General features: G+C 37.0%; 3 protein-coding genes and 1 non-coding gene across 6 annotated transcripts; 2 read left to right on the top strand and 2 right to left on the bottom strand.

The window, feature by feature from the left end:
- The first annotated feature begins 1,230 nt into the window (after positions 1 to 1,230).
- LOC106349246 (serine/threonine-protein kinase STY13-like) lies at positions 1,231 to 4,437 on the top strand. 2 transcript variants are annotated; one of them, XM_048735373.1, is made up of 8 exons: positions 1,231 to 1,463; positions 2,143 to 2,317; positions 2,388 to 2,525; positions 2,734 to 2,866; positions 2,941 to 3,136; positions 3,219 to 3,343; positions 3,600 to 3,758; positions 3,931 to 4,437. In XM_048735373.1, the coding sequence occupies exons 3-8, from the start codon at positions 2,395 to 2,397 to the stop codon at positions 4,255 to 4,257; spliced, it is 1,071 nt and encodes a 356-aa protein (XP_048591330.1). In that variant the 5' UTR covers positions 1,231 to 1,463; positions 2,143 to 2,317; positions 2,388 to 2,394; the 3' UTR covers positions 4,258 to 4,437. The 2 variants fall into 2 exon arrangements, with proteins under 2 accessions (XP_048591330.1, XP_048591331.1); XM_048735374.1 differs by having other exon boundaries at positions 2,394 to 2,525.
- An 84-nt stretch (positions 4,438 to 4,521) lies between these two features.
- TRNAD-GUC lies at positions 4,522 to 4,593 on the bottom strand. Its single transcript has one exon. It is a non-coding gene; the product is annotated as a tRNA-Asp (tRNA).
- A 39-nt stretch (positions 4,594 to 4,632) lies between these two features.
- On the top strand, positions 4,633 to 7,454 carry LOC106407264 (CRM-domain containing factor CFM9, mitochondrial-like). Its single transcript, XM_013848100.3, has 4 exons — positions 4,633 to 4,789; positions 4,960 to 5,215; positions 5,753 to 6,154; positions 6,463 to 7,454. Exons 1-4 carry the CDS (start codon positions 4,704 to 4,706, stop codon positions 7,300 to 7,302), a joined length of 1,584 nt encoding a protein of 527 aa, XP_013703554.2. The 5' UTR covers positions 4,633 to 4,703; the 3' UTR covers positions 7,303 to 7,454.
- A 909-nt stretch (positions 7,455 to 8,363) lies between these two features.
- On the bottom strand, positions 8,364 to 10,626 carry LOC106411396 (beta-1,4-mannosyl-glycoprotein 4-beta-N-acetylglucosaminyltransferase-like). 2 transcript variants are annotated; one of them, XM_013852150.3, is made up of 2 exons: positions 10,226 to 10,626; positions 8,364 to 9,842 (listed from the first exon to the last, which is right to left on the bottom strand). In XM_013852150.3, the coding sequence occupies exons 1-2, from the start codon at positions 10,286 to 10,288 to the stop codon at positions 8,736 to 8,738; spliced, it is 1,170 nt and encodes a 389-aa protein (XP_013707604.2). In that variant the 5' UTR covers positions 10,289 to 10,626; the 3' UTR covers positions 8,364 to 8,735. The 2 variants fall into 2 exon arrangements, with proteins under 2 accessions (XP_013707604.2, XP_013707605.2); XM_013852151.3 differs by having other exon boundaries at positions 8,364 to 9,839; positions 10,226 to 10,613.
- Positions 10,627 to 12,045: the final 1,419 nt, after the last annotated feature.

A 12,045-nucleotide genomic window follows, 5' to 3' on the forward strand; every position in this document is an offset into this window, starting at 1 on the left:
GCACAGTTCATATATATATATATATATAGGTATAACTCTTAATAAATTTCTTTTCTATTTGGCATATGGAGAATGCAGATTATGCATAAGTTATGACAATGGTCAAAGATCCAATAATTATGTTTGATATCAACTGAAACTTCTCCTTCCCTCACCAGCATAACCTGGTCGGGTAATCTTTCCCAATCCCTAATACTCTAAACTAGTTACATTGTATATTTTCCATTTATTTAAGCGTTGAAAAGTTTTGGGAGGATTCTCTCAATCATTCATCATTTCGAAAGCTATTCTATCAAGCCCACATTATTGTCCTTTTAAGATAACGTTGCCCCTCCCAAAATTAAAAGTCTTAGGATCCATATTAAAGTCAAAATTGTCAACCAGCATCGTATAATTTTTTGGTATGGGGTTTACCGAAAGCTGACAATCGACCATAAAAAAACATACTTACATTTGTTTGCTAGTGGTAAAATTACTCATGCATAACTTAACCAGTATCCAACAAAATTCAACGAATTGAATAGACTCGATGCAAAATCGAATACATTATAGGTTTAGCAAAAAAAAATTACATATATAGTACGGATCAAATGTATGTTCTTTTTTTTTTTTTTTTTTTTTGGCTCAACTTCAACTTTTCATTATCCAAATCATGGTAACAGGATTACAACCTCACAAGATTTTCACCCCACATACAACACCGGAATCTAGTATCACCTAGAAACACTTAGAAGGATCCTACGCTACCCGAATCAATCCGATGTTGCATTTTTCACCACTACGAGAACAAGAACATCCCACTACCCGGAATGAACCGTCTCTTACACCACTAAATTCTACCACTAATTACAAAACATATCCTTAAACCAACAGATACCAATAATGAGAACTCTAACAAACACATAGCAAATGACTCTATTGATTTGTCTTTTAGGCTCGGCCATTGCTTCATCACCGGAATAGCAAATGTATGTTCTTTTAGTTCTTTTTAGTTATCATGTATGCTCTTCTATACCAAAACTTTATAAAAAGAAACAAAAAGAAAAGAGGTTGAAAAGGACTCGTGGCTGGTGGTGCATCCGCGTCTGCAAGTGTTTTCTCCTCACTGACGCCTACGCGGAAAAAGCAAACCACTTTCGATTTCTTTAATCCTTTTTTTTTCTTAATTATATTCTGAAAAGCCATTAATTAAAAAAAAAAGAAACTTTTTTAATTTCCTCTAAAAATCTTTAACCAAACGAACACGAATCATCAAACTCTGACCAAATCTCCATCTAGTTGTGTCTTTTTTTTTTTCCTTCTCCTTCCTTCCTTCCTTCAGTTCAAAGTGTCAACTTCAGTTCCTCCATACTTCTTCTCCATCTCCATCTCCATCTCTCTGTCGCTCTCCTATATTCCCATCTCTCCCGTGCAGATTTAATTTTTTTATTTTCCATTTATTACAAAAACCAAAACGATTTATAGTTTTTGTCTACGTTGCACGGAAGCTTCATCGGACGTCCGCTTCCCGCTTCGGAACCGGAATCGGAATCGGAACCTTGTGGAAGCTTACGGAATCTCGCTTCCAAAACGCTTCTAAAATATTCTCTTTAAAAACACATTGGAAGCTTACGATTCCATTTTGGAATCACGCTTCCATTTAAAAAAAAAACAATGTCTTATATCAATAAAAATATAAAATTATAGTTTTTAATTTATATATAATCCAAATTTTAATAGTATTGAATAGAGAGAATAGAAATATACAAATATTAAAACTAATACTATAAATTATCTTTATGCATTGAGGTTTTTATTAAAGATAGATCATATATTCAAATATATTATGTCAATTAATTATAAGGAATTGAGAAAATATAATATTATTTATTTAATTTAATTTATGTGTATTTTCACAGTTTAAATATGAAGTCATTTGAAAATTATTATAAGAATAAATGCTTTATTTTAAATTTAAATCATATAATTTTTAGTTTTAGATTTTAAAAAATAATCTTACATATGTATATATATTCATATATATATATATATATGGATACGTTTCCAACACGTATCCGCTTCTTAATTTTTTTAAAAATCTCGCTTCTGCGCTTCCATACGCTTCCGCTTCCACGTACCCGCTTCCGTTTCCATGTAACATAGGTTTTTGTTCCTCTGGGTTTTCTCTTTATTCTTCTGTGTCATCATCCTCTCTACTTATTGAGAATCTAAAAAAAGCATCTTTGTTCTCTCTAATCCGATTGTACAGTTTCATATTCCAATTCCAGTTTTTTACTCAACCTGTCATGTTTAACCAATCAAAAAGACTCCAACTCTGGTAACTATCTCCATCTATCTAGTTAGGGTTTTTGTGTCTGAAACATATAATCAGTGTTCTTTGTCTGGAGAAAAAGAATGGGATCTGCAAGTGGGTTTTACTCAAACGAAGGGTTTGAATTGGATCCTAAATGGCTGGTTGATCCTCGTCATCTCTTTGTTGGTCCCAAGATCGGCGAAGGTGCTCATGCCAAAGTTTATGAGGGGAAGTAAGGCTTTTGACTTCTAAAAACTTTATGATCCTCCACACAGTAAAGTGTTAAAAACTAAAAGTACAAAGATTTGTCTCTTTTTTAATCCCTAATCATTGCTTTTACAACACATACCTTTTGTAAGAACTCTGTTTAGGCTTTAAAACTATCTATTCTGGTCTAGGAGTGTTTCATTTGATTGAAAACTGTATCTTATTTGTTTTAGGTATAGAAACCAAACAGTGGCGATTAAGATTATCAAAAGAGGAGAGTCCCCTGAAGAGATTGCCAAAAGAGACAGCCGGTTTGCTAGAGAGATCGCTATGTTGTCCAAAGTCCAGCACAAGAACTTAGTCAAGGTTTAGCTCTTTTCTTATTCATCCTCATTTGTCTAAAAGTAGTATCATAATTTATTTTATATATATATATATAGTTCATTGGAGCGTGCAAAGAACCTATGATGGTTATAGTCACCGAGCTTCTACTAGGCGGTACATTGCGTAAATATCTAGTCAGCTTGCGGCCTAAACGTTTAGATATACGTTTGGCTGTAGCGTTTGCTCTTGACATTGCTCGTGCCATGGAATGTTTGCATTCTCATGGAATCATTCACCGCGATCTCAAACCAGGTAATCAAACCGCAACTTTGTAAAAAGCATATAATATAGGGAAACAAAACGTATAATAAATCTTATTGCGTTTGGTTTGCAGAGAATTTGATCTTATCTGCGGATCATAAGACCGTAAAACTCGCTGATTTCGGTTTAGCTAGAGAAGAATCATTAACCGAAATGATGACCGCAGAGACTGGTACATACCGTTGGATGGCCCCTGAGGTAACTGACTAACTAACTATCTTACTACTAAACCATCAAAGAGAGAAAACATTTGTTTGCGTTTTGTCTTAATCAAATATTCAAGAAATAGTTAAGCGGTAATTATGCGCTTTATATAGGATTATTGATTATGCGGGCACCTCGTCTACACCAATATTCAACAAAAATTGTTTCGATTTGCCGAATAGGCGGGTGCCTAGACCGATTTTTAGAACATTGATGTTAATAAGAAATCTCCGTTGAATGTATGAAACAGCTATACAGTACGGTTACATTAAGACATGGAGAGAAGAAACACTATAACCATAAAGTAGATGCTTACAGCTTCGCCATCGTCTTGTGGGAACTCATCCTCAACAAGTTACCATTTGAAGGCATGTCTAATCTACAAGCAGCCTATGCGGCTGCCTTCAAGGTACAAACTAAACCACTCAGCTTCCAGTCCAGTTAAACCGATCATATAACCATCGGTTTGGTTCGGTTTCATTTGATCTTTTACTTATTTGAAAGATCCTTGGCTTTTTGTTGGTCTAATCAAATCCTTTCTTGGACAAGAACCTGAAACTGGCATTGTGTCTTTGTTATAGAACTTGAGGCCTAGTGCAGAGGATTTACCAGGGGAACTAGGGCTGATAGTGACATCATGCTGGAAAGAAGATCCTAACGAACGGCCAAACTTCACTGAGATAATACAAATGCTCCTCCGTTACCTCTCCACCGTTTCGCCTCCGCAGATCGTTCCTCCTCCGGTGAGACGTGTTTTCTCGTCGGAAAACGTGGTTTTCTCACCGGACTCTCCAGGGACTTGTTCACTGATGAACGTCAGAGACAAAGATGGCTCAGGTCAGAAAGTTAACGCTGCTGATTCGTCGGAGAAAGAAACAAAAGGAAGCTTCTTCTTCTGCTGCTCATAGATGATGGTGATGGATACTATATAAGATATCGGTTGTAATTGTGTAAAGGAAACGGAGAGGTGAAGTGTTTGTTTGTTGTATGGAAATGATAAATAGCAAAGAACTTAGATCATCACAGTAACGAGAAAAAACTTTATTGTACGTGCCTTCGTGTCCTAATTGAAAAATATTGAACAAACCTTTATGCTTTTGGCTTACAGTGTGTATATTTAGTAAGGAATGTAACTAACTAAATGTCAAGAAACTTTCAAAAGAAAAAAATAACGCCGTTGCCGGGGATCGAACCCGGGTCACCCGCGTGACAGGCGGGAATACTTACCACTATACTACAACGACTTTGTTGTTATGTTTCCAAAGTCAAAGTAGAAGAACGATAAACGTAAAGGTTTAGGATCGTGTGTCTTCTAAAACCCTCAAGGTCTCCTTTCGGACACTAGCTTGGCCAAATGTTGACGACGAGGAGTCTCTCGAGACATTGCTCGAGAACTTGTAAATGGTCTTTATCGTCTCTCCTTCAATCAGATTCCTCCAGGTAAATCTCAGACTCCTAAACCCTGATCCTATTAGCTAAATAGCCATCTCAAAGTTATAATCTTTTAACCCCAAATGATTTTTTTTGATATAATATTTACGGAATCTATAAAACCCATTTTTGGAGAAATCGTTTTGCTTATGGATTATTGGGTTTTGATTTTTTTGAAGGAATCTGGTTTTGTCGTCGAGTCCGGTTACAAGCAATGTGATGCTTCAGCCTGGCAACTCCAGTTCATTGATGCATCAAGTCTTGAAGGGATGGTCTCGAGCTATGTCGACGTCGAGAGGAAGGAGCATGAGGAGTAAAGTTGAGAGTAGGATGAGGAAAGAGTCTGGTAAGACGTTGAGAGAGATTAGGAGAGCTAAGAAGTTGAAGAAGAAGCTCATGACTGATGAAGAAAGACTCATCTACAACCTCAAAAGGGTAAATATAAATATCATTCTCTTTTGTATTGAGCTACTAGCATTTGTATCTGTTCAAAGTTTGAAACTTTATGTTTGATTTTGCTTACTATGAGTTGGTTTGAGATTGTGTTGAGTTAGAACTTAGAAGTGTGGTTCCTGTAGGTACTTTCCATGTTCCCATTCGGTTCTCAGTTCAGTTTTCTAGAGATATATGATCCGTGCAGATAGTTAAAAAAATTGGTTTAGTTTTGGTTTTTTGTTTCAAAGATATATGATATTTTAAAAATTTGGTTTTTCGGTTCCAAAGATATAGAAATATTTTTAAAATTTGGTTTAGTTTTGGTTTTTTGTTTCCAAAGATATATGATCCGTACGGATATTTATAAAATTCTTATTATAGTCGGGTTTTTCTGTTTCAAAAGATATAGGATCCGTGCGGATATTTATAAAATATGGTTCGGTTTCTATTCCAATTTTTCTTGGTTCGGCTCTTCGGTGCCCAGGCCTAAGTATGGACTTAAGTTGCTGATGTTTAAATTGCTATCGTGTGTGTTAGGCGAAGAAGAAAGTTGCGCTTCTGTTGCAAAAGCTCAAGAAGTACGATCTCCCTGAGCTGCCATCCCCGGTTCATGATCCTGAGCTTTTCACACCGGAACAGACTCAAGCCTTCAAGAAAATCGGTTTCAAGAATAAAAACTACGTCCCTGTTGGTGTTCGTGGAGTCTTTGGAGGAGTGGTTCAAAACATGCATATGCACTGGAAGTTTCATGAGACGGTGCAGGTTTGCTGCGATAACTTCCCAAAGGAGAAGATTAAAGAGATGGCGACCATGATAGCTAGACTTAGCGGTGGGGTTGTCATTAATATACATAACGTGAAGACTATTATTATGTTCCGTGGTAGAAACTACAGGCAGCCTAAGAACCTTATCCCTGTCAACACCCTCACAAAACGCAAGGTAAAAAGCTGTATAAACTTGCCATTTAGAGTTTAATTGATCTAGACTATTCAGGTTAGGACATTGTTTCTTAACGACATGTAGCAATGTTCAAGAAATAGGCGGGCGCCTAGACCGATTTTGAGCATCTAAACCGATTTTTTTTGTAAATTGGTTTAGAAAAATTGTTTAGTTTAGGTCCGATTTGCTGATTAGGCGGACACCTAGGCGCTGCATAGACCGATTTATAAATCATTGTATTGTAGTATGGCTTGCTCTAACAGTTATTTTGTAGTGTTATGGTATGAACAAGTATCTATGTTTTGCAGGCTTTGTTTAAAGCGAGATTTGAGCAAGCACTTGAATCTCAGAAGCTGAACATCAAGAAAACAGAACAGCAGCTAAGGAGAATGGGTGTTAACCCCGAAGATCCGGTTGCCATGGCTAGCATCCAGAGAGTTGCCTCAACGTTCTTTAACGCAATCGACAAAAAAGAAGGAAGTCCATATGTCTTCCATGGAGATAAACAATCAGAAAGAGGGACTAGTGTGGTGAATACAGAAGAAACAGAACCGGCTGATGAAGATAGTGACCAGGAGGAGCTAGACAGATTCATAGCTGAGATAGAAGAGGCAGCAGACAAGGAGTGGGAGGAAGAGGAGGCTGCGGAGCAAGAGGAGTCTGGTAGAATCAGGTATTGGAACCGAGAGGAGTTTGCAGGAAGAAGCAGAGGACCTGAGATGCGTAGCTACGTAGACTCAGGTCATGGCTTTAGAAGAAATGAGAGGGATACACGTAGCCAGAGGAGATCCAACGATAGCGATGAAGATGATAATGACAGTGATCAATTGGATTCCGAGGATGATGATGAGATCCCAAAGAGATTTGATAGGCCAAGATCAAATACAAGAAGGCAGGGACAGGGACAGGATTTTGTGAGAAGAAGCCATGATCCTCGACCTCGAGTGAGGAGTGATGAAGATGTGCTGAGTGATCTTGATAACACAATGTGGGATTCAGGAGATGAAGAAGATGCAGCACCTGCTAATTATATTTCGAGCAGCGACGAGGACGAAGATGAAAACAAAACTAAACAACCAAGGTCCAGTAACAACAATTCGAAGACCAAGAGTGGAAAACAAAGGGATGAGGATTGGGATAGTGATTAGAAAATGAGGAACATGGGATTACAGAGTTTCTGATCTTTTTATTTGTCATCCTTGGTTTCTGATTATTAAATGAGAACTGAAAGATTTTAAACTGTGGTCTGAATATTGGAAGCTGATAGGTTCTATTGTTGGCTTTGGTTTGTGATGATTCACTGGAAGACTAAGCTATGGTCACTGCATTTCGCCGTAGCTTTATTTCGGGATTTTGTTTTTTTTTTTGAAATTTAGGAAATTCGATTTGGTTTTGGTTAGGTCATTTTGGTTTTCAGTTCATATAACAAAGTTGGGAACCATCTGATATCCAGAAAAAAAATTGATTTGGATTTTTGGTTAATTTAGATTAAAAAAATTGGATAGTTCAAATTTTTGTGTTTAATATAAAAAATCGGGCTTTCGAATAAAATATCGAATAATTCGGATAATCTTAGATATTTTTGGATAAAAGAATTTAGATAATTCTTTGGTCAAAAAAAAAGAATTTAGGTTACTCGTTTTTTACTGCAGTTGAAAATTCGAGTTCTAGTTTTGCAGTGGCAAGTTATGATGATCTGTAATTTCAGGCAAAGCTAGTACTTTCTATGTTTTTGTTTCTTTCTCCTGATTGCGTTACGAAGTTGTTAAAGTCGACTTTTGAGATTAGCTTTATCACACCATACGTATTCCACAAGGTAACCTCCTTCTCTTAGAAGTCAAAGGGGAATCTGTTCAAAGCAGTTTCATAAATAACAAAAGACACATGGTGATTAGATGAGTACAAGATTCTTTCTGAAGATAACATATTTTAGTTATTAACTTGAAAGCAAAGGCTTCCTTTCTGTTTCTTTGATACATTTCTAAGCTGGCATTCAAGTAATGAAACAGCATCTTCTCTGTATTGCTTTACCCTTAAAGAAAGACAAGGCCAGAACAATCCAGAATCTGACAGCAACACAATACACACACAGCTTAAACTTGAAAAGAACAAAACTCTTTGCAGACAAGACATGGAAGCAAGAAGCTGAGGTTTATGTCGCAGCCAAGAATCGGATCATAAAAACAAGACTTGATAGATAGATTGAAAATGAATAAAAATGAATAATTACTGATATAACCAGAACAAAGAACCGCAGAGAGTAATAAATATAAACAAATGGATCCTGAAACATCCTATACTACTAAATCAGCCAACATTTTTCCCCATTGTTGAAAAAACCTGGGAAGTGTTGTGCAGTTTTTAACTCAAAGTAAGCTCTCTCTTTTTCTCACAAACCCCTCTTGTATCAAAAGAAACTGATGCAAAACTTCTTCAGAACTCACCAAACTGAGTCCAGCATTTGGGTGGTTATATGCAAATCATGCTTTAACTTCTCTCTTCTTTTGGTCAAATAGACTGTGCCTTAGAGTGATCAATAAATGCCTCTGAAGCCTAACTAAGACTAAAGACAAGAACACTTTCACCCAGTCTGTCTTTCTCTCACGCAGTTACCAGGTAACAAGTATTTATACTTCTCAGCGTTCTCCAGCAGGTAAGAAGGCAGATGAACAGCTGAATAAGAACGAGGCACAGGTCCCATTTTACCAATCATCTCCTTGAAAGTGTACTCCTCAGGCAACATGTCAAACAAATCAGTCCCTTTGCATATAACATCTTGAATCCTAACAGGATTCAGGTAATGAGAGAACCTCACACGGTCCGAGTGACTGTAAGCCTTCATCTTGAACACAAAATCGCTAATATAACGGAAACAGAAGCTGCAGTGCCATCCAGAGTCAGATAACATCACATCGCTCTGTCGAAAATGCGCGTACCGAGTCTTCCCTGGGTTGTAACGGTGTATAGAAGCTCTCCAGCTCTTGCTATCGACGTAGTACTCGAAAGAGTATAAATAATTCTTAAGCTGGAGGTGAAGGACCGGAGGGATATCGTCGCACCATCTCAAGAGGTTGATGGTGTGAGCGCTAGGGATCTCATCAACATCAGACATAATCAACAAATCATCCTCTTCAATGCCAGCGATTCTAAGAAGCTTATCCAATGCAACACGCTGAAACGCCTCTTCAACGAAAGGGTTCTCTCCTTTTCTAAACCGTCCTCCGATGTTCCCGTACGTCAGCCGCTCCTCCACGAAGCTGAACTGGTCCTTGTTGCTTTTGAAGACAAACGGTTTAGGCAAACCGGTGAAGGTGGAGTTTGACTCGAGGAGGACGAACTGAGTCACATAAGGGTAAAGCTCTTTCCAGCGGACTGTCAAGAGATCTTTCTCGTTGCTGAAGAGAACCGCGTCGTAAACGCGGCGAGGTGAGTCTCTGACTCCCCAGCCGTGGAGGGAGCAGAGAGATTGCATCGTTGCGTTCTCGGTGTGGTAGTGAGGGATGGTGTGGAAGGGCTTTGGAGGGGATTCCCAGAGGGGTCTGAAGAAGTAAGTGAGCTTCTGGCCGTGGAGGTAGATTGCGAAGATGGCGAATGGCACGAGGATGAAGAGGCATAGGAGCGTTCTTACGTCGAAGCCTCGGAGGACGCATTTGAGGCGTGAGATTGTTGCTCCTGCTTTAGATCCCTGCTGAATAACAAAAACAAAAGGAAACGATTCATATCGTGAAAACAAAACTTAACAATGAAACTCAAGAAAGAAAAATCAAATCTTTTTGAAGCAACAGAAACAATCTGGCGAATTAAAAAATAATTTAAATTATAGATACAAAAATCGAGAGCTTTCATAATGAAGGAATCAGGTTTGAAAAATTAAAACTGTGAATTTTGATCTGCAGAATAAAAGGGCTCTCTTGCGATTAAATTGTTCCGTTCCGACAGGATTACAAAACCAGAACAATGATGTCGTGCACGGCGGATTTGTCGGAAACGACTCGATTTCAAAAAGACAAACTTTTTTTCGAAAAGAAACGTAATTTCGAAAATTTTAAAAAGGATAGAGATAAAACAAACCTGTCCACAAACATCGTCGCAGATATCATCGGTCTTCTTCGAATTGTAATAACCATCGGACATGATTTTGACTGCGGAGAGAACAACAGAGAGATAGAGGATTCGTCTTCGTCTAATGTTCTTCACGCCACGAAATCGATTAATCCCCCAAACTAAATAAGCCACAGAGAAACAGAAAATAAATCGACGAAAAAGGCAAACCTACTTTTTATTTTCCAATCTCTCAATAGAAGAAGAAAGAAAATAGAAAAATAGGAGAGCCTTTTAAGGAATGGGAATCTCTGTAAATCCCAAAGAGACAAGAGGCGCAAATTAATGTCACTCGATTTTCCTTTAAATTTCTCTCCACAGGAAATTTTAATAATTAAATACTTTTTATCGGAGGTTTTCTTTTTTAGAAAAAGGGATTCGAATGAAGAAACAGTCAGTTTCAGCGCTTACAGATTTTTAAAGTAACGCGTTAATAAACCGCCGGATTAAGAAATAATCCTACGGTTTAAAGTTAGTTTTGACGCGTGGGCGTTCCAAAACGTGACTCGACGTTTTCGTTTGCGTTGCTGCTGATGTATGTGAATATAACGGCAAGTGCCACCGCATTATGAGTGACGGACAAACAGTTTCTCTTTTCGCGTTTCTTTACGGTTTTAACCACAAAACACACGACACAGATCTCTGTTTTTCTTCAGACCAGACACAACTCTGGTCTTAGGTGGATTCACTTGTAATGACAAAATGCGATTTTATAACATCTAAATTTATGATATATATGGTATGCTTAAAAAAATTTATAATTATTTGCCTATGTTATCAAATTACAATTTTTGTCACTTATTCCAAAAGAACTCTATCGGAAAAAATAGTGAAAAATGAATGATTTTCGTGTAAGTAAGACCAAAAAATAAAAATCTCATACGGTGATTATACGAGTAAGCCGACATCAAACATTTATTGACTGTAGACGATCGGTTTGTTATCTGAACCCATGTTTAAACAGATTTAGTTACAGAAATGTACATCGTATCGAAAACAGATTAACTTATCTACTAAACGGATCTTGTCATTATGTAGACGAGGATACGAATATGAAAAGCCACCAAACTGAACTTACTTACACATATATTTGTGTGGTATCAGTTCTTAATTAAAGTTGAATATGTGCAAACAACATGTGCCATCTTGTCGTCGCTTATGACCTAATGAAATAAAGCATATATAGAATCCATCTAATAATCCAATTACATGTATACACATGCACACATGTATGTGGATGATGTAACTCTATATTTTATTATTTTTGAAATTGTATGTTTTTGGTTTTGATTAATAATAATAAAGAGTCTCCAAGACGTGCGATGAACATGCCTCATCCCTCATCGATGTACACCACTCATATTGGATTTATTTGGAGACTTCACTTTCAAAGCATATTCTTTTATTCCCGTTTCAACATTAGTTGTGATTGTTTTTGTTACCATTGTTTTATTTACAACGGTTGACGTCAAAAAATAATCAAAACTTTTGAACTTTCCTTCTAGGTGTGGAAGCTGAATTGGCCTTGCACTCAGGTAACAAGCTAAAACAATGTTTCTTCAAAAGTTTCACGCAAGACTCTAACATTTAATTTCAAAATAGGTTATATATAGGAAATTATCAGGTTGTAAAATATATTTCTTAATCAGAAAACTTGTAAGGTTTATTTCTAGCGATTTCATATTACATATGAAAAAATATTTTCACGTTAAATACAAACAAATAACAAACAAAAACCAATTCTATGTGGATACCAAATTTTTTGAGTTGATAATCTACCAAAAAATATG

The sequence above is a fragment of the Brassica napus genome, chromosome A6 (assembly GCF_020379485.1).
Source record: "Brassica napus cultivar Da-Ae chromosome A6, Da-Ae, whole genome shotgun sequence".
Classification (NCBI taxonomy): domain Eukaryota; kingdom Viridiplantae; phylum Streptophyta; class Magnoliopsida; order Brassicales; family Brassicaceae; genus Brassica; species Brassica napus.

Bases quoted from the DNA above. Each gene is read 5' to 3' on its own strand.
- LOC106349246 (XM_048735373.1), top strand. From the start codon at position 2,395: ATGGGATCTGCAAGTGGGTTTTACTCAAACGAAGGGTTTGAATTGGAT. The intron at 2,867-2,940 runs GTTTAGCTCTTT...ATATATATATAG, and splicing joins AGCACAAGAACTTAGTCAAG to TTCATTGGAGCGTGCAAAGA. The intron at 3,344-3,599 runs GTAACTGACTAA...TGTATGAAACAG, and splicing joins ACCGTTGGATGGCCCCTGAG to CTATACAGTACGGTTACATT.
- LOC106411396 (XM_013852150.3), bottom strand. From the start codon at position 10,288: ATGTCCGATGGTTATTACAATTCGAAGAAGACCGATGATATCTGCGAC. The intron at 9,843-10,225 runs GTTTGTTTTATC...TTTGTTATTCAG, and splicing joins GCGACGATGTTTGTGGACAG to CAGGGATCTAAAGCAGGAGC.
- LOC106407264 (XM_013848100.3), top strand. From the start codon at position 4,704: ATGTTGACGACGAGGAGTCTCTCGAGACATTGCTCGAGAACTTGTAAA. The intron at 5,216-5,752 runs GTAAATATAAAT...CGTGTGTGTTAG, and splicing joins TCATCTACAACCTCAAAAGG to GCGAAGAAGAAAGTTGCGCT. The intron at 6,155-6,462 runs GTAAAAAGCTGT...TATGTTTTGCAG, and splicing joins ACACCCTCACAAAACGCAAG to GCTTTGTTTAAAGCGAGATT.